Source organism: Ranitomeya variabilis, chromosome 1, assembly GCF_051348905.1.
Source record: "Ranitomeya variabilis isolate aRanVar5 chromosome 1, aRanVar5.hap1, whole genome shotgun sequence".
Classification (NCBI taxonomy): domain Eukaryota; kingdom Metazoa; phylum Chordata; class Amphibia; order Anura; family Dendrobatidae; genus Ranitomeya; species Ranitomeya variabilis.
Window position 1 is genome coordinate 343,466,124 of NC_135232.1, and position 27,272 is coordinate 343,493,395.

General features: G+C 40.9%; 1 protein-coding gene across 3 annotated transcripts in view; it reads right to left on the bottom strand.

Moving 5' to 3' along the window:
• Positions 1-334: 334 nt before the first annotated feature.
• PTCH1 (patched 1) overlaps positions 335-27,272 on the bottom strand; it is a 131,116-nt gene continuing 104,178 nt past the window's right edge. For 2 of the 3 annotated variants that reach the window (XM_077299620.1, XM_077299615.1), the window contains exons 17-24: positions 26,507-26,687; positions 25,391-25,671; positions 23,166-23,303; positions 14,171-14,313; positions 6,908-7,007; positions 6,528-6,779; positions 3,230-3,749; positions 335-2,102 (exon numbers count right to left, since the gene is read on the bottom strand). In XM_077299620.1, coding sequence (XP_077155735.1) covers positions 3,231-3,749; positions 6,528-6,779; positions 6,908-7,007; positions 14,171-14,313; positions 23,166-23,303; positions 25,391-25,671; positions 26,507-26,687 — 1,614 coding nt within the window. In that variant the 3' untranslated portion in view covers positions 335-2,102; position 3,230. Of the gene's footprint in view, positions 2,103-3,229; positions 3,750-6,527; positions 6,780-6,907; positions 7,008-7,156; positions 7,184-14,170; positions 14,314-23,165; positions 23,304-25,390; positions 25,672-26,506; positions 26,688-27,272 lie in introns of all 3 variants that reach the window. The other variant, XR_013224428.1, reaches the window with a different exon arrangement.

The following is a 27,272-nucleotide window of genomic DNA, read 5'->3' on the forward strand; positions in this document are numbered from 1 at the left end:
CATGGCCACAAGGCATAAATGTAAGCCTGAGTTAACATTTCGCTCTCAGGTCACAAATCTGTGGCTCCATTGAGGATTCCTCTGTAGCCCCGAGAAACGGGATTCGAATGGAACCTCCAATAAAGCCATTCATTAAAATGAGGCAGACAGAACCTATAGTTTCGGAATTATCTTTTTTTTAAGGCAAGAATTAAAGGCGGTCTAACACCCTTTTGTGCCTGACGCCCAAGAAATGGACACTACGCGACGGAGTTCAGATGAATTGACTCTATATGTCTCATTAAAGTAAATGCGTCCATTGCGGGTTTCATTCAAATACTGTTTTTTTTTTTTTGAGCTTCCGACAAAGGCCCTCACAGAGATACAAACGTGTGGCCCCCAATGTAATGTGAACATATTCAACCGAAGCCTTGGTGTTGATCTTAATATCTGATTGTACCTTTGCATTCAATTTTCTCCCTACTATTGTAGGGCAGTGTTGTTTCCTGCAATACAATAGGGATCTGTCATATACCAGGAGAGTTTCCAGTTGCTTTATTTAGCAAATTCCAATTACAGGATTGAGGATCACTGTGCCATACATGACTATTTGTGAAATGAAGGTAGTTTTTCAGGTTGTGCCATAAGGGTTTAGCTTTAAAGTGTAATCATAATGTGTACGGGCTTTTACACTACAAGAAGACAGGGTCCATTGTTTTTATCACTCTCTATAATAATGGCAGTGATCTGGACACGGAGACTTTTGTAGTGGTCTCAGTGTGCTTATGTAACAATAGCTTATAATAAGGAAAGGCAGCTACATATTCCTTGCTAGATTTTTTGGGAAGATTTTAACAAGTGCCTTAAAGAGGTTAAAACATTTAAAAGAATCTTCTTACATGGCAGAGCAGCATGCAATGCGATCAGCACTGCAATCCACAATGGCACATGAAGAATGTATACAGTATATCAATGTACAAAATAAAGAACATAAAAACTCATCATTTGAATTAAATTAATAGCATAAATTTAAACTCTGAGCAAACAACATATCTATGTATGTAAGAGAGGAAGGGAGGTAGATAGCGAAACCATTTACATTTTCAGAGGCAAAAAAGGAATAGTAGCACCAACATAAAGAAAAGTTAACGTAAGCCATATAAAAATGTACTGTATTATTCAATTGTAGTTCTATCCCCTTTATCACTTGAAGTGCTTTTTATTACAAAACAAAAAAAAAAAATTAGCACTTAACCAGTGGTGAATGACAACCCCATAATGGCCAAGTAGCCCCTAAGCTGGAATGGCACCAAACCAGCAGCCATTCCGCAAAACTACACACAAAGGGTTTATAAATAAAAGACTGATTTTGTAAGGTCCGCAAATAACGTTTGCTAATGAGAATGCATTTCTCCTGCAAGTAAGTGCTGAAGATGGATGGGAGAAGACTCCCAAACATTACAGGTTTACATAAGAACACCAAGAATACAAAAACACAGTGGAACAGACTCTACAGTATCACATGAGACAGGTGCACACATCCAGACACGAGGACAGGTAAAACACGACATTGGCGTAGACAAATTCTTCATATCTGCCCATTTGAAAGAAAAGAGATACTCACGCATAGCGTGTTTGAAAATTATCAGTAACATACTACCACAGGGTTGTGATATGAACATTAAACATCAAAACAGGAAACATTTACACACACCAAATAACACCTATCACGTAAGCAATATTTGCATAGGAATTATACAAGTAAATTATACAATATTTAAGCAGCAGAAAAATACACTGAATCTTATATCTAGATTAAAGTGTGGCACAAATCCTGTACATTAAGTAGAGAGGGCAAACAAGCTTTTGCCCCATCTGTTAAAAGGAGTCAAGGAACTCCGCAGTTACGCTAACTTTACATAGTTCTTTTGTATATTACATATGTATACACCTTTTAAATATTTATACCAATATTTAACACATTTGTACAATAGATTACAGTAATAAAGAATTGTTTGTCTTGATGCAGCATGTCCATTATATAAAACCTCCAGCAGCTTTCATTAACCAGTCTGGAAATTCTATCCCATCTTTGGCCATCAATAATTCAGAATGTGTTGACTCTGAAAAAAAATAAAAAAGGATTAACTGCCTCATTAGAACTGTCAAGATGACTTGTGTCTGTTTTAGTAAATTCTTGCATTCCACAAGAAATACCAATGCAGCAACATCTTTCCTTACAATACTATGTTGTGAGGTTTCTCCGTTATTTCCATTGTTGATAAATATAAAAAATATCACCTTGGTGTTAACATTTCCCTATACAGTCAGCACCAATAGACTGTGAAGGAAGACACCTCACTGACAATGGTGACACCTAACTATCAATTTATTCATACATTGTAGAAGGAAAACAGAGGAACGGCACACATTGAGAAAAGATGCTCCGGATTTACAAATTCTAGGGGAACACAAGAATTAACTAAAACAGACATGTAAGGAGACCTGAAAGATCCTCTTTAAGAACTTACTTTCAAAATTAAGGTAGCTCATATACTAGTATAGGAACATTCGGTAGGACCTCTAGGTCACGGATGGGAAATGGAAATGTTGATGTGTTTGTACTTGAATGAATCAGACTTAAAGAAGTACTCCCAGCTTTTTTTCCCTTTAGTAACTACACCATACGACTGATTATTTTATCACTCTCTGTACTCTCTTATCTTCCATGCAGTTTATCCTCCTATTTTCTTCCTCCAATCTGACTCTTAGCTTTTATCCTGCACGATATCCCTCTATGCTTAGCTATTCAACCCATGATGCATGATGCGTCAGTACAGCATCTCATGAGTGATGATCATTTACTCTATATGATCCCAAATATGTTAATATATTAAACCTATATAATCAGGAAAGCTGAGCTGTGATCTCCTACATTATGACTGTGTGATAGAGCTGTGCAGTCATCATCATTATCTTTGATATAAGTTTCAGCTTCCCCCTGTAGAGAACTTCAGTGGTACAGTTCATGTAATTTCATCATACAAGGAGTTCTGGTGACTTCAAATAATATACAGCCATGAAATTCCCAGAGCGTCACCATTTGATCAAATGACTAAACTGAAGAGCAGATGCCATGAATTTCCAAATAGAAAGAAACAATTAGTGAGGGACCAGTGACAGCATGAATTAAAAAAAAAAAATGCTTGCGTGCTACTTTAACTCTTGTTAGTTATGACTAATATTGTACCTTATTTTGAGAGATTTACTTGTGTTCTTTCTTCACATTCAACATCTTGCAGCTCTATCACTTCTACTTTAGAGTCCCTTCTCTCATAGCGCACATTGACAGGCACATGAGGATCCTCATAAGGTCCATAGTCATCTTCGTGATACCCTCCATGGAATGGGTAACTAGAACGATTATTGTGGCTACACACTGAAGGGTGAACAGCAACAGTAACTGAAGCCGAAGCAGTCACAGTAGTAATAGGCTGGCAGTATGCAGGCACTGAAGTACCTCCTGGAGCAAAAGCAGTTCTCCTATTGCTTTGTAAGTGTGGCCTGTGTCCTGAGCGATCTCTTGTACTTGTACCAGCACTGTTCTCAGTAGAAGATTCAAAAGCATCCATGCGAGGCCGATAAGGAGGTGGCCGTGACTGTTCCCTTGACTCCCATCTCTGATTCCTGTTAGGGCGCCACTGTTGTTGGGACCTTTGATCTTGTTCGGGCTGTGTCCTCTGGTTATGTGTGGCATCTGGCATTACAACCTGGGAAAATAGAAATGAAAATTGTATTATACTAAACTATATTATAATATAATATTATCCAATTTAGGAATGAAACAATATAAGGCTCCAATTCTTCAGGGACAATTTATCAAGTGATTTTATCAAGCCAGTTTTCCAGCGTTACATCTTATTTTGGGCAAAAATGTGCAAGTACTTGCAATTTTACGCTGCTGTTAGTATCTTTGAAATTTGGGAAGAGAAATGGGTACAATTAGCTATGTAAATAAATTTTAGTCAGATTCTATAGGCCAAAGGGACTTTTAGGGCCCCTAGGCTCCAGGGCCCGGGTGCGACTGGAACCCCTGAACCTGTTGTATTTACACCACTGCTTGCAAGTATCAGGACCCTTGACGTGGGTTAAGATCTTGTGTATTTTGGCCAAAATATCGACCATTATCTCATGTATTTTTTATGCAAGATGCCGCCAGGCTTTTTAGTGTTGGTTGGGTGAATTGGGATGTCTGTCCTTGTGGGGTGCTCCCCGCCTGATCTAATAATATGGGCGTCATCAATAAGCCAAACACTGTGCCTCACACTTGTCTGTGTGGCTGGCGCCCTATACAAGACTTATCTGTGTGCATTTTTTTTCAACAATAGATTTTTGCTAAAGAATTATTCAAATAACAAACAGGTACATTGTAGTGATCAAAAAGAAAACAAACATTTATTCGGGTGGAGTACAAGGGGAGGTGCTAACGTAACTGGCAGGAAGGAGTAGAGAGTAAAGGAGGGAAAAAAGGAGACGGGGAGGGGGGTTAGTCGAGTCTAAATTCAATATAAAGAATTAGGACGAATCTGAGGAGTCAGGAGCATGTAAACGAACTGACGGTGTGGCAAAGAGAATGTGGGTGGCGTATTCCGCCCAGGGAAGCCAAATTTTCTCAAATTTACGGACTTTATTCATAAGTATGGCAGATCATTTTTCATTTATTATATACTAAGAAAGGAGTCTCTTCACTTCTGATAAATCTAGACCTCATTTTTTTCCAGGCCAATGCTATAGTTTGCTTGGCCTCTAGGAATATAAATGAGATGAGAATTTGGGTATTTAGGTATGGTAGGGATATGTTTGTTAACTAATGCTTCCCAGGTTTTTTTTTTTTTTAAGGTTAGTGTTTGTGACTGAGGGAATAAGGGAATATACCCTAGTACAAAATCTGTGCACCAGGGGCACATCCACTAAATATGGTACATAGCCCCGTCAGAATCACAACCTCTAAAACATTTGGGAGAGTAGCCAGGAACTGCCTTGGCAACTCTATCTGGGGTTAAGTACTATTTAGTTTACACCTTATAGTTTGTCTCTAGCATTAAGGTGTTTAGAATTACGCAGGCTGAAGAGGACCAAATTTGAGACCATTGTGAGTCAGAAAAGGCAGAGCTGATATCAGACTCCCAGCGAGTGGTGTAGGTTAAATTACACTTGTGTGAGGTGTAGTTGATATGTGAATAGAGGAGTGAGATGGTACCTGGGGCGTGTGGATTCTCGCGACACCTTTGTTCGAAAGGAGTGAACATATAAGGCGGAAGTGTGGTAATAAAGCTTTTCAATTGTAAATAGCGGAATATTTCTCTAGGAGGGAGTTTGTACTTTTCTTGGAGGACTGGGAATGGAATAATACCATCAACGTTAAATTGATGGTGGACTCTCGTAATCCCTGAAGTAACCCAAAGACGAAAGCTCCAGAGTGACTCATTTTCGGAGGGAACTGTGAATTGCCCCATAGTGGGGCAAGAGGCAAGAAGGGGGAAATTAAGTCTGAGGAATATTTTAGGGAATCCCATATTTTGAATGATTTTGATAGAATTGGATTTATAATTTGTTTGTGTTATGGTGGGAAGATCCATAATAAAGCATCAAGGGTCACTGGCTGACACTCAGGGGCTTCTAAGGTCAGTCATTATGGGAGTTCTGAATAAGAATGGTATAGATTTAACTGGGCTATCTGGGCTGCCTGGTAATATTTTGAAATTTTAGGGACTTCCAGACCTCCTTTAAGGCGGTGTCGGTAAAGAGTTGCTCTGTTAACCCTGGGGAGACCACCCTTACAAACAAAAGTGTTAACTAGGTGTTGTGCTAACTTGAGGTAGCATAATGGAACAGTGATAGGTAATACACAGAATAAATAGAGTTTTCTAGGGAGAAAAGGCATCTAAATTGCCCATATTTGTGTGCATTTTAATACTTTAATAACCCCCCATAAATTTGTAGGTTTGTGAGTGGTTGCTCCATCAGTATTTTGCACCTGTGCTGCTCTGCCTTTATCATGGTGGCCTACTGCTCCTGCATTGGTAATTTGACCTGGTGTTGGTAAGGCTGCTTCCTTTTCTGTGATGTTCTAGCAAATAAAGGCAAAGCAGCCACAACCAATGTTCACAAACTCCCCTTCTGATAAACCTCTCCCTATGTATAAAATATTTTCCAGGAAACCCTTCACTTTTCTTTTCAATTTTTATGCTGTTTACTATTTATTATTACTAAATATGATGAAATGAATATCATTAAAACCAATTTCTAATGCAGCTGATATTAAGCATGGCAGTAAACCTCTGTAAGTACCACATATAGGGTAGCGGCTTAAATTCAATTTTTAGACCTCAACCAGAATTCGACTTTCCTTAGATTTTGACAAATGACATCAACATAATTGTTGTCGGTATAGTTTAGTGTAGGTACCAAAAAGAAAGAAAAGGTTTTGAATGTGTAGTTTAAAGATTTTAAGAAAAAAAATATGGATAAAAATGAGCAATACTTACAGAACATCTAGGGAAAACTGGATTTCTTGTGGCCTCAACAATAACTTGATGTTGTGGCGCTGCAGCTCTTTGGGCCTCATACTGGTGAAATTCCTCACTGAAGCCAGACACTGTTGTTTGTGAGCTTGATTCAGAGTCTGAGGAGTCAGATCCAGTATGCGTTTGTTGCTGTAAAACCGGAACTCTCACAAAGGTCGGTGGTAAACCTAAAGATGGTGTGGGTAACCGGTCTCCACCATCGGCTGGGGACACCTAGAAAAATAGATTTTTGTTGACAGTAGAACTATAGGTAGTATTGGTTTTTAAAGTAAATATATTAAAGGTGCCAAAAGAGCACTTAAAATTCACATAATGAGTGAATATAAGAATATGACGCCCACCTCAGGATAAGGTCCAAAGAATGACAACAGTACCGGGAGAAGCACCAAACCATTTAGTACCCCAAGAAGTGTTAATATTGCCAAAACAGCAAAGAAGTACCTGCAAAGAGAAAAAAGCAATTGAAAATTTGCTGCATACAATCAGATATAGGTTTATTAGCAGTGAGCAAAACATGCAATACTATTAACCAAAAAATACAGAACGGCCACATTAACAACAACAAGCATTAGAAACACAGATTATTTTACCTTGAAGGTTAAATCCCACAGTTCGCTCTTAGTTAGCAGGAAAGAAAATGGTTAGATTGTTACGACAACAGAATGCTTGATAAATTGCTTCTATTCATGAAAGTGTAACACAAGACTCCGAAATATGGAATGTGAAGTGAACAGAACACAATACCACACTCCACTGTTCTCCCCATCAACCAGGATACAGAAAATGGTAACAAAATGGATGGAGGGAAAGAATAAAAAAACAGAAACCCTCTATAAAGGGGAAAAGAGCCATATCTCCCAAATGCTAATCCACAGTTTCTGAAACTTACTATAGCAATCTCCAATTAAGTCACTAGTTGTTCAGGTAAAGTACTTTTTTTCTTTTTCTGTTCTCTAACAACTATATTCCTCCTGGATTTCAATGTGTTTCAGTTTTACCACATAGCTTAAATTGCAAACCGTTTTGAGTAGAGGAACAAGCTTTTTGTAAAAGAAAAAGCTTTCCATTCTATGGCATGCCTGAGCATTGTGCGGAGTAAAAGGCTCCACAATGGCTGAGCTGCATTGCAGGCTAATCTTTTGTTGATCAATTTAGCATCTCTGAATACTCTTGTTTTGAGTCAGCCAATTCAGACATAAAGGCTAAAGTAATGGGGAAGAGGAGGGAAGTGCACAAGTGGATGCTGTTTCCCACCACTAAGGCTTATGGTCAGGGATTAATCAGAAATACGCTTCTAGCCCCTTCCATAAAAGTTGTCGCTGAGAGATGTTTATTTCGTTCTAAAAAGTTCATAAAAGTTAATAAAATGAAGGATTATTTACTAAAGCAAAGATGTGTCTGGCAGCTGGATATTTTCCCCGTCACTTTGAATCATTTAGGTTGTGGAAGTCTTCACGAAAGAGGTTAACAAAGGCTTGGCTGGGGACACAGCTTTTGTTTTCCTTGTATCTTTTTTCTAAGCAAAATTCACAATATACAAATAACCTGGTTCTGTAAACATCTTGGAAAATCTTAACTCCATTAATACAATGAACAAGCCAATGTCCTCTTCAAATGTAAACCAAGCAAAACTTTAGACTGGGATTTGTATCAACAATAGGCCCCAGAAACATTTGCATGTCATCCATCTAGCTCTAGAATAAACACGGAGATTATATTTCAGCCGGCTTTGCATATACAATGTCTGTTAATTTACTCCATTTTAGTGGAGCGCATCGTTGAGCTAATCTCTCTGTCTTTCCAGAACTTTTGGAACATTGGTAATTCCCTGGAACAATGGAATATCATTTGATCTCTTTATATCCAACCCAGAAAAGAACCAGATTTCTATTTAGCTCAAACATATGTGTTTGGAAAGAGGGTAAACATGATGGCTCCCAAGCTCAGAAAACTCCAATATAACTATCATCTCAAGTAACCATCTGTGAAAGGTAGCTTATTCGCGTGTCTGTCTTATTACAAGGGAAAGAGATTGCAAATGTCTAAATGCCCAGCATCTACATAAGACTAATGTGTCAGGGAACTTTGGACTGCCAATCCTTTTGCTCTTCTGGAGATAAGCCGCCACCAGACATGCTTGACAGCGACTCTCTCATAGAAAACATAGGAGCACTAGAGCAGACCAGCCCTTCTTTGTAAAGAATGGCTGCCAACCGAATGATCTGTTTGGCCGACAGGCCATCTAATCTGTATGGTGGGCTTAAGTGATACATACAGACTAGATATGTGGTTGGGCTTTCCAAGGAAAGTGAGCCGAGTAGAGCTAACGATTTCGGTAGGATTAGCTGACGATATTGTTCATAGGGTCCTCCCAACTGTATTACCCATGGCAGGTGCCAAATCTTAACATGCCCAATTTTTTGTTCTCGTGAAAGTCAAAAGGTATCTGCCAATGGTTAATTCACCTTTTCCTATTGAAATAAACGTACACTTGGTCAGGCTGAGTATGAACATCTGTGAAGAAGTCAGTAATAATAGTTTTAATGACAGCTACCTCAAGTTTATCGTTCGCTTAATCTATGCTGATATCATATCATAAGCCTGCACGTAAGCTGTTAATGGGTAATTTAAAAGCGTTTTCCTTAGGATATATCAGATTAGTCGGTGTCAGACTTCATGCAACTGAGCTGTAGTAGCCAGCACAGCCTCTACAAAATGTCTACAGCATCGCCCGCTCAACAGTGATGGGTGCACAGTGCTCCACGGCCTCTTCAGTCAGCTGATCGGTGGTAGTCAGATTCCACTGATATGATATTGGTGGAAAATCCTAAGGAAGCTCTGGAAAATCCCCTTAAAGTAGGCTAACAAGTAAATAAAAAAGCATGGCATTATCTTCCTGGCGCAAAACTGGCCTGTCGTCCTCTGGTGCAGACTTTGCATACGTCATCTGACACAAAATGGCATCATCCTCCAGTCTACACTTAATCTGCTAGACAAGCTAAGTACTTGTGCAGTGTTTACATATGTCTTCCAATATATATGGCGGTGGTACTCGTGAGGAACCTCTGATTTAAGAGGGGAAATGCATTGAGTATGCAATAAAAGGCGCTTACTGGGGTGCTTAATGATTGACTATTAACTGTGACTTTTCACTACCCCTGTTGCACAACTGTATGTACAGGAGAGGCACTGCTTGGGGGTGTTTATTTAATGACTTATACTGAGTACGCTAAAAGAGGTGCTGACTGGGGTGCCTAATGTTTTATTATTAACTGTGACTTTATAATGCCCCTGCTACATGACTGTGTATACAAGAGAGGCACTGATTGGTGGTGCTTATTTAATAATGAATATTGAGATTCATGAAGTGTTTTTGCTCTGTGCTAAGGGCCTCTATGGACTATAATTACAGTCATGGCCAAAAGTGTTGGTACCCTTAAAATTGTTCCAGATAATGAAGTATTTCTATCAGAAAAATATTTCAATTACACGTTTCAATTACAGGGCAAATTAGACATAATTTCACACAAACCTCCAAAATGGGCAGGACAAAATTTTTGGCACCCTCAACTTAGTATTTGGTTGCACACCCTTTGGAATAAATAACTGCAATCATTCGCTTCTTATAACCATCAACAAGCGTCTTACACCTTTCAACTGGAATTTTGGACCTCTCCTCTTTTGCAAATTGCTCCAGGTCTCCCATATTTGCTGGGTGCCTTCTCCCAACAGCAATTTTCACATCTCTCCACAGGTGTTCAATGGGATTTAGATCCAAAGCTGGTCACTTCAGAACTATGCTTCCATCCATTTCTGGGTTCTTTTTGAAGTATGTTTGGGGTCATTGTCCTGCTGGCAGACCCATGGCCTAAGACGCGAACCCAGCTTTTTGACACTGGGCACTACATTACAACCCAAAATCCTTTGGTAATCTTCAAATTTCAAGATGCCTTGCACACAGTCAAGGCACCCAGTATCAGAGGTAGCAAAACAACCCCAAACATCTTTGAACCTCCACCATTTTTGACTGTGGGTACTGTCTTCTCATCTTTGTAGGCCTCATTCCATTTTCAGTATCAGTAGAATTATGTGCTTTACCAAATAGTTCTATCTGGGTCTCATCTATACACAAGACACTTTCCCAAAAGGATTTTGGCTTACTTAGGTACATTTTGGCAAACTGCAGTTTAGCTTTTGCATGCCTCTGTGTCAGAAGTGGAACGTTTCATTTCAGTCAAATGTAGATGGACAGTTCACGCTGACACTGATGCAACTTAAGCCCGCAGGACAGCTTTAATTTCTTAAAATTTTGATTGGTCCTGCTTATCCACCATCCAGATTATCCTTGCAACTTTTCATCAATTTTTTCTCTCGTCCACATCGAGGGAGATTAGCTACAGTGCCATGGGTTGTAAGCTTCTCGATTATGTTTCATACCATGGACAAAGGAACATCAAGATCTCTAGAAATGGACTTGTAACCTTGAAATTGTTAATATTTTTTAACAATTTTGGTTCTCAAGTCCTCATACAGTTCTCTTCTGCTGTTTCTGTTCTCTATGCTTAGTGTGGCACACACAGACACACAATGCAAAGACTGGGTAAGCTTCTCCCCTTTTTATCTGGTTTCAGGTGTGATTTTCATATTGCTCACACCTGTTACTTGTCACAGGGGAGTTTGAATGAACATCACGTACTGGAAACAAATTTGTTTACCCATAATTTTGGAAAAGGTGCCAACAATTTTATCCAGACCCTTTTTGGGGTTTTGCATGAAATTATATCCAATTTGCCTTTTTATACTCTGTTTTTTTAGCTGTTCCAATACACACAAAGGAAATAAACATGTGTATAACAAAATATGTGGAATTTCAATAATTTTCTGGGAGAAATATTTCATTTTCTGGGACAATTTCAAGGGTGTCAACACTTTTGGCCACGACTGTATATTTATTGTGGCTTGCGATTGCATTCTGTTTGTCCTCTGTGTGTGACCAAGTTGGTTATACCTGCACCTATTAATAGGTCCCTGATGGAAGATAGGGTTTACTAGGGTCTATTACAGCAGGTCAACAATGAGCAGGGGGTGCGCAATATAGGTGCTCCACTTCGCGGCTTGGTAGGGATTTCTTTACACTCGTTGCTTACTACCTTACCATTCTACCATTTCATATACATTTATATGACCTAGTGTAGCACCATAGGTTTTTGCTGCCTCACAAAGCATTGGTTGTCACTTAGTGTGTTTTGGTGTATTTTAAGAAAGGGTATTTGCACTTTTAAAGCATAGCTAATATAAAATATTTTTAGGGGTATATAATTTTTCCGTGAATCCAAAAAGTAACTTAAGCTGAGCTTATCAGTAAGACAGCTAAGTCCTCCATTAATATTCATGATTACTGCTGAAGTGAAAGGATGATACGCTGCTGACAGTGCCCCCTCTGGCAGCATATTCTTCTGTAGAAATATAATATAATATATCATGATGGAATCTAAGGCTGGTTTTACACTTGCCGTGTTTTTTCGGCCCGCTTTTGCGGCCCCAATGCATTTCTATGGGGCCGCAAAAATTTGTACGAGCGCCGTACGCCGTGAGGGCCGTATTTATAGCTGTGAAAAAATATCTTGCTTGCTCGATATATTTCACGGCTCACGGACACGGGCCCCATTGAAAATCAATGGGGCCGCAAAAACAACGGAAGCTTGTTTTTGTGGTGCACCGTGAATTGCGTTTTTGCGGATCGCCGTTTTTTATTTGGTCCCTACTTTTTCCCTACTATTCTAATCCAGAAAAAAAGGCAATCTGCAAGATTTTTGCAGCCCGTTTTTGCGTCAGACCAGGAAAATTACGGCGATACGGCCTGCAAAAAAGGCTGCAAAAAGGGGCCGCTAAAATCACGGTAAGTGTAAAAGAAGCCTAACATCACTCTTCCTCAGAACATGTTGGTGGTCAGTTAGTTTGATCTCATACCCATTACACTGCAGATAGAATCTGCAGCCATTTATCTTATGGGTATCGGCAGCTTTATCTTATCTCATTGGATAGCGCCCAAACAATGTACCCCTGAAGAGTAAGGGTACTGTCACACAGTCACACTTTGATCGCTACGACGGTACGATTCGTGACGTTCCAGCGATATCCATACGATATTGCTGTGTCTGACACGCAGCAGCGATCAGGGATCCTGCTGAGAATCGTACGTCGTAGCAGATCGTTTGGAACTTTCTTTCGTCGCTTGATCACCCGCTGACATCGCTGGATCGTTGTGTGTGACAGCGATCCAGCGATGTGTTCGCTTGTAACCAGGGTAAACATCGGGTAACTAAGCGCAGGGCCGCGCTTAGTAACCCGATGTTTACCGTGGTTACCAGCGTAAAAGTAAAAAAAACCAAACAGTACATACTCACATTCCGGTGTCTGTCCTCCGGCGTCTCAGCTTCTCTGCACTGTGAGCGCCTGCCAGCCGGAAAGCGAGCACAGCGGTGACGTCTGACGTCACCGCTCTGCTTTCCGGCTCTGCTGCTTACACAGTGGAGAGAAGCAGAACGCCGGGGGACAGACACCGGAATGTGAGTATGTACTGTTTGTTTTTTTTACGTTTACGCTGGTAACCAGGGTAAACATCGGGTTACTAAGCGCGGCCCTGCGCTTAGTAACCCGATGTTTACCCTGGTTACCCGGGGACTTCGGCATCGCTCCAGCGCCGTGATTGCAACGTGTGACCGCAGTCTACGACGCTGGAGCGATACTCATACGACGCTGCGACGTCACGGATCGTGCCGTCGTAGCGTCCAAAGTGTGACTGTGTGACAGTACCCTAAAATTACCAGTTTAGTTGTAAGATCTGTATCTCTCTGCAAGTCTATGTTTGTGTATATGTAAAATTTACAGAGTCTTAAAGCCTTATATTCTCCTAACATTTCTACACCTAATTTCACCTAATTTCAGACAAGACAAGTCCACCTGAAGAACTTTGCTCAACTACACATAACGAAAAGTAATTTTCCAATCAATGTAACAACCTCCTCTGCCACAAATTATGCCCAGTGCTAAGTCAAACATGGCCATCACATTTACATGGATAAGAGTATCTATTTTAAATAGAAGGAATTTCATAAGCCCATCCTCCATCAGGCTTTGTTCTTGCTCCCAGGATTCTTTTGCAATAGCAGTTGACCACAATGAAGCAGTGTTACATCTAAGATTAGTCATTTTACAGAGCTCCACAGGTTGTTTGTAATAGAGACGGATCTATTTCACTGCACTTATCAAATTCCCTTCAAAGAAAACCTCCCAGAGCTGACAAACTTACATTCTTAATTAAATCCACAAGAAAACAGCCTCCCTTTTAATTCCCTACAGAAACCCCATAGCTCTTAAAACCATCTAGCAAATGTGAATAATTCATCTGCTCAACCATAAGAGCATTTGTTCTAAAGGAAATACTATGTACCTGGAGCTATAAATTATAGATTAGGTATGTGAATTAAAAATCTATTCATTGTTTGATTATGGATGGAAAAAGGCAGGAAATATATTGGACGTAAAGTAATAAATTTACTGAATTAGCTAAAAGAAGATTACAATTGAAAATTCCACTTTACCTGACAATGAAGTCAAATTCTGACCCAGCTAACATAAGTACTCCCAGTAAGGTAGACACGGCTCCGTCAAGTACCGGAGCAAACATGTGTTCTAAAGCCAGGACTGCCCTACGGTTCTTGTCTCCAATAGCTGTGAGAAAAGCCTAAGGATGAAGATAAAATTCCATTAGTCAGCAGTGTAGGTTGACAAAGAAACCTGACAAGTTGTACATGGGGGCAGCTTGGTATAGGCAGGAAGAGCTGGTCAGATATTTAGTTTAGCTGGCAAAAATTCAGTAAAATTTGTATTTTATTCATTAACATTGGGTGGAATAAGTTTTGAACACGTTACCAATTTTCGAAGTACATATATTTCTAAAGGTGCTACTGACATGAAATTCTCACCAAATGTCGGTACCAACCCATCTAATCCATCCATACAGGCAAAAAAATCAAACCATAGATGTCCATAAATTAAGTCATGTGTGATAACGAGAAATGACACAGGGAAAGGTATTGAACGCATGAAGCAAGACAGAAGCAAAAAAGCCATGGAAAGTCATGACACCCGCTGACATCTATAGGTACCGTCACACTAAGCGACGCTGCAGCGATAGCGACAGCAATGCCGATCGCTGCAGCGTCGCTGTGTGGTCGCTGGAGAGCTGTCACACAGACCGCTCTCCAGCGACCAGCGATGCCGAGGTCCCCGGGTAACCAGGGTAAACATCGGGTTGCTAAGCGCAGGGCCGCGCTTAGTAACCCGATGTTTACCCTGGTTACCAGCGTAAAAGTTAAAAAAACAAACAGTACATGCTCACCTGCGCGTCCCCCAGCCTCTGCATCCTGACGCTGACTGAGCTCCGGCCCTAACAGCAGAGCGGTGACGTCACCGCTGTTGCTTTCACTTTCAGTTTAGGGCCGGCGCTTTAGTGTCAGGAAGCAGAGGCTGGGGGACGCGCAGGTGAGTATGTACTGTTTGTTTTTTTAACTTTTACGCTGGTAACCAGGGTAAACATCGGGTTACTAAGCGCGGCCCTGCGCTTAGTAACCCGATGTTTACCCTGGTTACCAGTGTAAAATATCGCTGGTATCGTCGCTTTTGCTGTCAAACACGGCGATACACGGCGACCTAGCGACCAAATAATGTGCAGACCTTCTAGCAGCGACCAGCAATTTCACAGCGGGATCCAGATCGCTGCTGCGTGTCAAATACAGCGATATCGCCATCCAGGTCGCTGCAACGTCACGGATTGCTGGCGATATCGCCTAGTGTGACGGTACCTTATCAGTAATTGGAAAGCAATACTGTCAATTATTGAAAAATAATATCAGCTGGAAACTGATGGCCTATAAAAAGGTGTCTCATTACCAAGGTGCCACGCAAGAAATATCTCATGATGGGTAAAACCAGTGAGTTGCCTCAATATCTTCGCAACCTTATTGTTGCAAAACATACCGATGGTATTGGTTGCAGAAGAATTTCTAAACCAATGAAGGTTCCAGTGAGCACTGTTGCGGAGATAATCCGGAAGTGGAAAGAACATAATTTCACCTTAAACCGGGCCTTGATCAGGTGCTTCCCGTTAGATTTAAGACTGAGGAGTAAAAAGAATTAGCAGAAGAGTTTCCAAAAGACAAGGACCACTTGAGAACAGCTACAGAAAGACCTGGAATCTGCAGGTACAATTGTTTAACAGAAAACAATAAGTGATGCACACAACCTCTACGGCCTGTATGCACACCACCATTCAAGACTCTTTTGCTGAACAAAAAGCAAGTTCAAGCACATCTAAAGTTTGCTCAACAACATTTAGACAAGTCTGTGAAATACTGGGGGGAATATAGTCTGGTCAGATGAAACCAAAATTTAACTCTTTGGATGCCATAATATGCATCATGTTAAAACACCATACCAACAGTGAAGTTTGAAGGTGGGAACATCATGTTGTGGGGCTGTTTTTCAGCATATGGTACAAGCAAACTTCATGTAATTGAAGGAAGGATGAAAGTAGAAATGTACCAAGACATTCTTGATAAAAATCTGCTGCCACCTATCAGGATGATGAAAATGAAAAGAGGGTGGACACTTCAGCAAGACAATGATCCCAAACACACAGCCAAGGAAACTTTCAATTGGTTTAAAAGAAAGAAAATAAAGCTGATAGAATGTCCCAGCCAGGGTCGAAATGGCCCAACGGAGAACTGGAGGATTCTCCGGTGGGTCCAGTCACTGACACCTGCTGGCATACAGGGCCAGCAGCTCCCTAGCTCTCCCGCTGCTCCAGGGTCCCCCGACCATACACTTAAAAGCAATAATGGAGAGCGTCAGATGACGCTCCCTCTGCCATCAGTCCTCTCTGTCACTTCATCGCGCACCCGCTGTGTGTCTGGCAGACGGCAGTGCAGCAGCGCCAGGATCAGAGTGGGAGCGAGGAGGAGAGGTGAGTATTGTCTTTTGTCATTTTTTTTATATATATCAGTGAGTCCTGGTTGCATTATACCCTATGAGGGTGGGGTAGGGCAGCATTATACCATAAGGGGGGGGGTGCATTATAGCCATGAGGGGGGCAGCACTATACCCTATGAGGGGGGCAGCATTATACCCTATGAGGGGGCAGCATTATACCTTGGGAGGGGGGTGCATTATACACTGTGAGGGGGGCAGCATTATACTCTATGAGGAGGGTGTATTATACCCTATGAGGGGGCAGCATTATACTCTATGGGGGGGCAGCATTATACCCTATGAAGGGGGCTGCATTATACCCTAGGAGGGGGGCTGCATTATATTCTGTGGAGGCTACATTATATTCTGTGGGGGCTGCATTACACTCTGAGGGGGCTACATTATATTCTGTGGGGGGATGCATTATACCCTAAGAGGGGGCTACATTATACCATGAGGGGGCTGCATTATATTCTATGGGGGGCTGCATTATACCTTATGAGGATGTTGCATTATACTCTGAGTGGACTACATTATATTCTGTGGGGGCTGAATTATACTATATCAGGCTGGATGCATTATACCCTATCAGTGGGCTACATTATATTCTATGGGGGGGCTACATTATATTCTATTTGGGGCTGCATTATACTATATGAGAGCTGCATTATATTCTATGAGTGGACTACTTTATATTCTATGTGGGGGCTACATTATACTATATGACGGGGCTACATTATGTTCTATGAGGGGGCTGCATTACACTGTATGAAGAGGTTAGATTATATTCTATGAGGGGGCTACATTATGTTCAATGAGGGGACTACTTTATATTCTATGAGGGGGCTACCCCAAGTCCTGCTACATATTTAAGACGTGTACTACCTTATATTATACCCGGATATTAGCGCATTTTACCGCACAATTGATGGTTTTATATTTATTTCTATGTAGCTACATAGTGGGCCCCAAGAGTGATTTTCTCTGGTGGGCCCAAGGTGCTCCAGTCTGACGCTGGTCCCAGCCAATCACCTGACCAGAATTCAATAGAAAATTTATGGAATGAACTAAAGTTCAGAGTTCATAGAAGGAGCCCACGGAACCTTCAGGATTTGAAGAGTGATTGTGTGTTAGAATGGGTCAAAATCACATCTGAGCAATGCTTGTGACTAGTTTCTCAATACAGGAGGCATCTTGAAGTTGTCATCACCAACAAAGGATTTTGTACGAAGTATTAAATACATTTCAGTAAGCGCATTCACTACTTTTTCCCTGTGTCATTTCTCATTATTACAGATAACTTAATTTCTTGACATCTACAGTATGGTTTAATTTCTTTGACTGTGGATTGGATGGGTTGTTAACAACATCTGATGAGAAATTAATGTCAATAGCACCTTTAGAAATATATTTACTTAGAAAATTGGTGACGTATTCAATAATTATTTCACCTTCTACATATCCCTCCTTTGTCAATGCCTAGGAGTCTAGTGGGAGGTCCTACTCAGTGATTGACTGCTATCTTTGTAACCACTGAATAGGACAGCTTACTGGACTCTCAAGCAAGTTATATGAAATATTTTTCCATAAAACTATACATCAACCGGTTCTGCAAATCTGCTTACACATCATGTTGAACTGTGACAAGTTCCCTTTAATAAAAAGAAAAGTCCCCCAAATTTTGATTAGGTCATGGATTTTCAAATTATGTAGCCATGTGTTATTGCAGCAAGTGAATATGCAGAATGTTTTTCAACTTCTGGTAGGTTGGGTGTACATAAGTACAGTGGGGCAAAAAAGTATTTAGTCATTCAGCAATAGTGCAAGTTCCACCACTTAAAAAGATGAGAGGCGTCTGTAATTTACATCATAGGTAGACCTCAACTATGGGAGACAAACTGAGAAAAAAAAAATCAAGAAAATCACATTGTCTGTTTTTTTATCATTTTATTTGCATATTATGGTGGAAAATAAGTATTTGGTCAGAAACAAAATTTCATCTCAATACTTTGTAATATATCCTTTGTTGGCAATGACAGAGGTCAAACGTTTTCTGTAAGTCTTCACAAGGTTGCCACACACTGTTGTTGGTATGTTGGCCCATTCCTCCATGCAGATCTCCTCTAGAGCAGTGATGTTTTTGGCTTTTCGCTTGGCAACACGGACTTTCAACTCCCTCCAAAGGTTTTCTATAGGGTTGAGATCTGGAGACTGGCTAGGCCACTCCACGACCTTGAAATGCTTCTTACGAAGCCACTCCTTCGTTGCCCTGGCGGTGTGCTTTGGATCATTGTCATGTTGAAAGACCCAGCCACGTTTCATCTTCAATGCCCTTGCTGATGGAAGGAGGTTTGCACTCAAAATCTCACGATACATGGCCCCATTCATTCTTTCATGTACCCGGATCAGTCGTCCTGGCCCCTTTGCAGAGAAACAGCCCCAAAGCATGATGTTTCCACCACCATGCTGTACAGTAGGTATGGTGTTTGATGGATGCAACTCAGTATTCTTTTTCCTCCAAACACGACAAGTTGTGTTTCTACCAAACAGTTCCAGTTCGGTTTCATCAGACCATAGGACATTCTCCCAAAACTCCTCTGGATCATCCAAATGCTCTCTAGCAAACTTCAGACGGGCCCGGACATGTACTGGCTTAAGCAGTGGGACACGTCTGGCACTGCAGGATCTGAGTCCATGGTGGCGTAGTGTGTTACTTATGGTAGGCCTTGTTACATTGGTCCCAGCTCTCTGCAGTTCATTCACTAGGTCCCCCCGCGTGGTTCTGGGATTTTTGCTCACCGTTCTTGTGATCATTCTGACCCCACGGGGTGGGATTTTGCGTGGAGCCCCAGATCGAGGGAGATTATCAGTGGTCTTGAATGTCTTCCATTTTCTAATTATTGCTCCCACTGTTGATTTCTTCACTCCATGCTGGTTGGCTATTGCAGATTCAGTCTTCCCAGCCTGGTGCAGGGCTACAATTTTGTTTCTGGTGTCCTTTGACAGCTCTTTGGTCTTCACCATAGTGGAGTTTGGAGTCAGACTGTTTGAGGGTGTGCACAGGTGTCTTTTTATACTGATAACAAGTTTAAACAGGTGCCATTACTACAGGTAATGAGTGGAGGAAAGAGCAGACTCTTAAAGAAGAAGTTACAGGTCTGTGAGAGCCAGAAATCTTGATTGTTTGTTTCTGACCAAATACTTATTTTCCACCAGAATATGCAAATAAAATGATAAAAAAACAGACAATGTGATTTTCTGGATTTTTATTTCTCAGTTTGTCTCCCATAGTTGAGGTCTACCTATGATGTAAATTACAGACGCCTCTCATCTTTTTAAGTGGTGGAACTTGCACTATTGCTGAATGACTAAATACTTTTTTGCCCCACTGTACATGCAAAGTTGTCAGTTTTACGTCCAGACAAAAAAACAATCTTTTATCCGCATTGTCATCTGAATGCAATCTGTATGTCACTCGTATGTCCATTTTGTACATCTGTATGACATCTTTTTGTTTTTACACAATTTAATAAATAAATGTAATAAATAATACAAACCAAATACAATTTCCTATCTTTATAATTGTAATGTACCAGTGAAAAAAATTATTTACGAATGGTAACTGATATGTGATCCGTGTTTTGCGCACTCATCAACTTATAATACGCATGTCTGATCCAGAATATTCAGTAGTGCATGCTGCGATTTTACTTACGCACAGACCATTGATCCGAGTGTAAAAACATTTATGTGAACTTCCCCATGACATGCATTGGTACTTGTGCTGTCTTTATGCTATCAGATATGAATACGGACATGTAATACGTTTGTCTGAAGAAGCCCTTAGTTTGTGATCATTTTTTAAAGTATACATTTGGGTTGTTATAAAAAAAACACATGTAAAAAATCAAGTTCATGTTTAAAAAAAGTTCAGCTAAAACCTAAAAATGATTACACCCATATACAGTGGGGAAAATAAGTATTTGATACACTGCCGATTTTGCAGGTTTTCCCACCTACAAAGAATGGAGCGGTCTGTAATTTTTATCGTATGTACACTTCAACTGTGAGAAACAGAATCTAAAAAAAAAAGCCAGAAAATCACATTGTATGAGTTTACATAATTAATTTTGATTTTATTTTACATGAAAAAAGTATTTCATGCAATAGAAAAACACAACTTAATATTTGGTACAGAAACCTTTGTTTGCAATTACAGAGGTCACACGTTTCCTGTAGTTCTCGACCAAGATTGAACACACTGCAGCAGGGATTTCGCCCCACTCCTCCATACAGATCTTCTCCAGATCTTTCAGGTTTCAGGGCTGTCGATGGGTAACATTGAGTTTCAATTCCCTCCAAAGATTTTCTATTGTGTTCAGGTCTGGAGACTGGCTAGACCACTCCAGGACCTTGAAATGCTTCTTACAGAGCCACTCCTTAGTTGCTCTGGCTGTGTGTTTTGGGTCATTGTCATGATGGAAGACCCAGCCACGACCGATTTCAATGCTCTTACTGAAGGAAGGAGGTTGTTAGCCAAAATGTTGTGATACATGACCACATCCATCCTCCCCTCAATACAGTGCAGTTGTCCTATCCACTTTGCAGAAAAACACACCTAAAGTATTGTTAGGGCTAGCGGAATGCACCAAATTATAAGAGAGATGGTATAAGGTGTGTTCGCAGCCCGGGTCCACCGTGCCGAGATGGAACCTGCTGCTGAGTAATGACAGACTACATGGCGGTACAATGAGGATACACACACGGGTTAACTTCACCCCATGTGAAGGAAGCAAACCCTGTTGCGTCACAGGGCAACGGTACCGCTCCAAGAGCGCAAGCAAGGAGTCTCAGGACTCTATCCCAAGACACAGGATTAGAGTACGTTCAGACCCCTTGCGCTCGACACCGCAACTGGGGTGTCAGAGTAACTGAAAATATAATTTAAATGCACAAGAGTGCGTGCTGTGCCGCTTTGGCGGATGCCACTAACCACCCAGACTTGGGATAGGAAAGAGCTCTAATAGCGCAAGGCGCCGCACTGGCGGTCACAGCAAATAGACGCTGTTTCGTGTGTTTAGTGCTGATAGCTCAGCCGGGCGCTAGATAGCAGACATCCACCTTACACGAGCAGTCATACACAAGGAAGGGGATGATTAAAGAACGACTTGCACTCATCAACACGCACACGTTTTCAAATGTACACTAGCGCATGGCCGAGCGGCCATGCAAACCTTTTATAGCGGCAGTGGTACAAGACCTTCCAGATGGACCAATCGGAGCCGCAACAGGACCTGAGCATGTGACCCCCGACCTCCAATGGGAGGTCGTCCCATGGGCATGCTCAGTATGGGAAAAGCAGAACTTAGTCCCAGAAAGACCTGCTGGCTGCTGAACATTGCTGGCTACAAGGACAGAGCCTTGAAGGGCAGTAGTAACCAGTCGTCCAGTATCAGCCTGAGCTAGACGCTGGGACCGACGTCTCCGCTGAGCAGACTCCACTGTGGCTGGAGAAGAATGGGAGACCACAGTGGAGATGGTTCGAGATTCCCCCTGTGCAGAGGCGGGAACTCGACACCTAACATTTATGATGTTTCCCCCATGCTTCACGGTTGTAAGGGTGTTTTTGGGGTTGTACCTATCCTTCTTCCTCCAAACACGGTGAGTGGAGTTGATACCAAAAAGTTCTATTTTGGCCTCAACTGACCACATGACCTTCTCTCATGCCTCCTCTGGATTGCCCAGATGGTCACTGGCAAACACCAAATGGGCCTGGACCAGTGCTGGCATGAGCAGGGGGACATTGCTTGCCCTGACGGATTTTAATCCATGAGGTTGTAATGTAATATTAAAGACTGTGGTCCCAGCTATCTTCAGGTCATTGACAGGTCCTCCCATGTAATTCTGGGCTGATTCCTGACCTCTCTCAGAATCACCCATACCCCACGAGGCGAGATCTTGCATGAAGCCCCAGACTGAGGAATATTGACAGTCATCTTGTGTTTCCTCCATTTTCTAATAATTGTGTCAACAGTTGTTGCCTTCTCACCAAGCTGCTTGCCTATCATCCTGTAGCCCATCATAGCCTTGTGCAGGTCTACAATTTTGTCCCTGTGTCCTTAGATGGCTCTTTGGTCTTGGCCATGGTGGAGAGGTTGGACTGTGATTGAGTGTGTAGACAGGTGTCTTTTATAAAGGCAACGAGTTCAAACAGGTAATGAGTTCAGACTTTTGAAAGAAAAACTAACAGGTCTGTGAGTGCCCAAATTATTGCTGGTTGGTAGGAGATCAAATACTTATTTCATGCAATAAAATGCAAATTAATTATTTAAAAATCACACTATGTGATTTTCTGTTTTTTTTTTTTTAGATTCTGTCTCTCACAGTTGAAGTGTATCTACAATAAAAATTACAGACCTCTCCATTCTTTGTAGGTTGGAAAACTTGCAAAATCGGCAGTACATGTAACAGCAAAGATAATTTCAATAAAAGAAATATGAGAATCGCTATATATGTACTGTATTCAGAATTGATAAATTAGGAGCTGTACTGGTGCTATGTACTTACCAAAGCCACGTGCACAGTAAACTCTACCCCGATGCCCACAGAGGCTATCAGGATCACCACAGGCACAGCACTCAGCTTAATCCCAATGAGGCCCATCATTCCAAACAGTTCCACTGTCATAAGGGCCAGTACCATTACCTACAAAGACAAAAAAACATAAAATCGGTTAAAATTTGACAAATCCAATGAACATATATTGTGCACAATCAAAGGGGCTGATTCCATATTTCATTTGTGCCCTTTTTTTTCCTATTTTTGCTGTTTTTCATTTGCGTCTTATTGTCTTTTAATTTGTGCCTTTTTTAAAGTGTCTTTCATGTGTTTGCCTGCTGTCTTACTTTATTTGAAATTGTGGTTGGGGCTTGATTGTGGTTGGGGTGTGATTTAACGTGCGTCAAATATCTTGTTAAAAAAAAGTCAAGCTAAAAAGTTGAAGAAAAAAAAAAAGATTAAGACGAAGTCAGACCATTTTTTACTTTGCGCATAATTCATGAACCACAAGCACAATTTTGAAGAATTTGGCTCAAAAAATGTCAACGAATACTCCAGGACAAATAGAGAAAGTGACCTGGGAAAAAAAAGCAAACCAAAAAAACACGCACATGATGAATTGGGCCAAAATGTTGTCTACATGGATACACTGGAAGAATGACAAAATACACATATACAGTACTAAGATTTTGTGTGTCAAAAATATCCTCCTAACGTAGAATGAGATGACTTGACATGAAGAAATGCTTTGCTGGTTTTCTCCAGCACGTCATAGGTCAACTGCTTACAGTTCAGCATTTATCCACAAGAGGGACTGTAAATATACCATATGACCTTGTTTGCCCCTGCAAATAAAGTATAGAAAGACATTTGGGGGTTACAAAAAAATGCTGGATTTAGGAGTAAGAAAACAAGTATTTTCCAGGATAGTTAACGCTAAATCCTTGGCTAGCTTAAAAAAAAAAGACAGAAAGCTAATGGGTGTCAGATTACAGGAGGCCTCGTAGTTTTTAAGAAACTAGGAAAGATTGGTATAGACAAAGCAGGCAGTGAAGCAAATGTCACTGATGAATTTGGGAGTCGGGGACTTGGAAAAAGTCTTCTGCTGCAGCAGTATTCACTGCAAATCTGATATCTAGCAACAAAAGTAATTATAAAAATATATTAAACCTAGAATGTGTGGATTTAAAAAAAAAAACAAAACAGGCCACATGCAAGAAGGCAAAGGAGAAATCTTTAGATTTTCCTGTATTACAGGAGCAATGTATGAACCTGGGTTAAAATCTCACATTGACAAGCTGGTGAAGGCCCCACATACACTAGTGAAAGTTGTCTGAACCTGCCGACCAACTGTATGGGGGGGTCTCCCAATTCTCGCCTGAGAGGTGATGCATGGGGACAAAAAGGATGGGGAAATTGGAATTTCAGTGTACGGTTCTTTTTGTTTTCACATAATATAAGACACTGGCAGGAATCTGGCAGCAGCTTTCTCCTCTCTCCATATTAAAAACACATAAATGCTTGAAGAGCCCAGAGCTAATGTAATGGGGAGTGTATATGAGGGGGAGAAGAGAGAAATAACTACATTCCGAATGACTGAGTATGATCTGCTTTAGGGTATGTTCATACATCAACATAAATTATAAAGTGTATTTGCGGCTTGATGTACAACTGAGTTGCATACAATTCAATGGGAGTCATTCTAACTTTCCCCCAAGGGAAGACGCTTGGTATCCACCTGATTGCACATTGAGGAAATCCTATTCACATGCATGGTAAAAAATGACTGACAATTTTTTAAATTAATACAACAGCATGTGGCTATTTTCCCCTCGAATTTGTGACATCTACTTATGTTAACTGTCAGAATAGAAGTGTACTATTATATTACTCATTCTTGCCTTTTACAAAATATCTCAGTTGGAGACAAAGTAAAATAACTGTTGACCATATTCATGCTGCATCTCTGATAACTATTACTCTTAAGTAAATCTCCATTGTACATCAATTAAAAAATGTGCTTGCACTTCAGGGAATATGTGGATTGACTTTTCAGGTTTACTCTGTAGCTGTGAACCCTCCCTTTCTTTCCCCTTCGAAGTCGAATAAACATATCATGAATGATGTAACATACTTTATTCCACCAGAGATCCAGACATAAACAAACCTTACTGGCTGTAGCAAGAGCTATGCCGAAAGGAATTTCACTGCAACAAAGAACCTTATTAACTTACAATGATTCCAGCAGTCCAGGGGTTCAGAAGAAAGAGGGCACACACTAGGAATGTGCAGGCCAGGACCACGCTGATGGACAACAGCAGCCAGTGGCGGAGCCCAATATATTGCTCCCAGAAGAGGAACGGGTAGCCATTTGGATAACTTGATACTCCCAGGCTGGTATAATTGTTGCAGATGGCTCTAACTTTCTCTATAGCTTCCACAAAATCGGACGTTTCTCGTAGGCCGTTGAGGTAGAAAGGAAACTGGGCATACTCTATTGGCTCAGCTGCGTCGACTGAAAAGCAAATAAACATGGGGTTAAATACTAGTAAACACCAGCTAGAACATGAAAAGGAGCGTATTGTATGGCCGCGATAAAAGAAAAAAAAAAACATAGAAGGACTAGTAGAGGTACTGATAATGACTGAGCCAGAGAAACATCTACAAAGATGAAAAGGTCTTTGTTTTAAGAAATTTAGAACATATGATCATTTAATAGTCTGGGAACCTTGATTTTCCATGCTTCTTTTATCATGTAACGGTAACCCTAGATCTACCACAATAAGGGGGAGAAAAAAGCTAGATATAGAAATTCCAGTCAGTCATACCGCTAGCGTTCAGTTACTGCCGTTGTGTGTTCCAGACCCTGCAGGGTCATTCAGTTGACTTGCTAAACATGATTTGCCCTATTATAATCTCAACTATAAATTTTCATTAAGACAAGGTTTGGCTGGCTGCCACAAGGCTCTAGGGTTCAGATACAGTAAAGCTACTTGTTTTCTATACTTTTTAGCCAGTGACATTTTTTTATTGGAATATGTAAATCTCTATTAAATGTCCCTTCCCTTCATTTATCCAGACTAAGTTACAAAATACAGAGAAATATTCACTTTAGAATTGCTTGACAATAAGGTGTAAGGCAACATTTATTTCTGGCGGAATGGAAGAGACACAATTCTTTTTTTTTTTTTCTTCTTTAGCAAAAAATGTAACGCTAAAATGGTTGTCAAACGAAAACAGAGCGGTCTCCGAAAGTGTGGTAGATCTGCACAATATCAACCAAAAAACAGAGCCAGGATGGAGGAAGCTGTTCATAAACAGTTTAAGGCTTCAGGCAAAGTCCTACTTACTTGTCCTGGATTCAGGCATGTAGTCTGCTTTGTCGTGGACCCACTCTGTAGGGTGCGGGCGGATATTGGCCTGAGAAGCAGCATAGGCTACAGGGTCATTAGTCACCCAGGCCGTTAAATAGATGTAGAAGGCATTTGGATGAATGATCCCATCTGCATCCACAAGCCGCTGTTTAGTCAACTGTAGACCAGACATATGTGGAAAGTTGTCACATAAGTGAATGAGATTTAGCTCAGAATTCATATGCAAAATTACAATCTTTATGGATTAGACGTTGGAAATGCATTACATTAGTATAATCTCTTTATAGTGTACCAACATAAGCCATTAGACGTCATATTTCTCATGCCTCATTTATGTCTCATTAGTTAAATCCTAATTTTATTTCTACACATTATAACTGTGTATATGTAATAACACACTTACCAGAAGTGCAACCTGCGCAGGAACACAGTAGTACTACCACCTTAAAGCTGGTCACTGGCCATACACACAAACCCAGTGTGTAACCTATACAAGGAGCCAGTAAGTAAGGGGGTTACTACCACTCTAAAGCTGGTGACTATACACATATACCAAATATATAACCTATGTAAGCACCCGGTAAGGGGGCTACTACCACTCTAAAGCTAGTCACTGGTGATACACACATGCCAAATGTGTAACCAATGCAATAACCTAGTAAGTAAGGGGGCTACTACCACCCTAAAGCTGGCCACTGGCCATTCACACCTACCAAATGTGCAACCTATACAAGGACCCAGT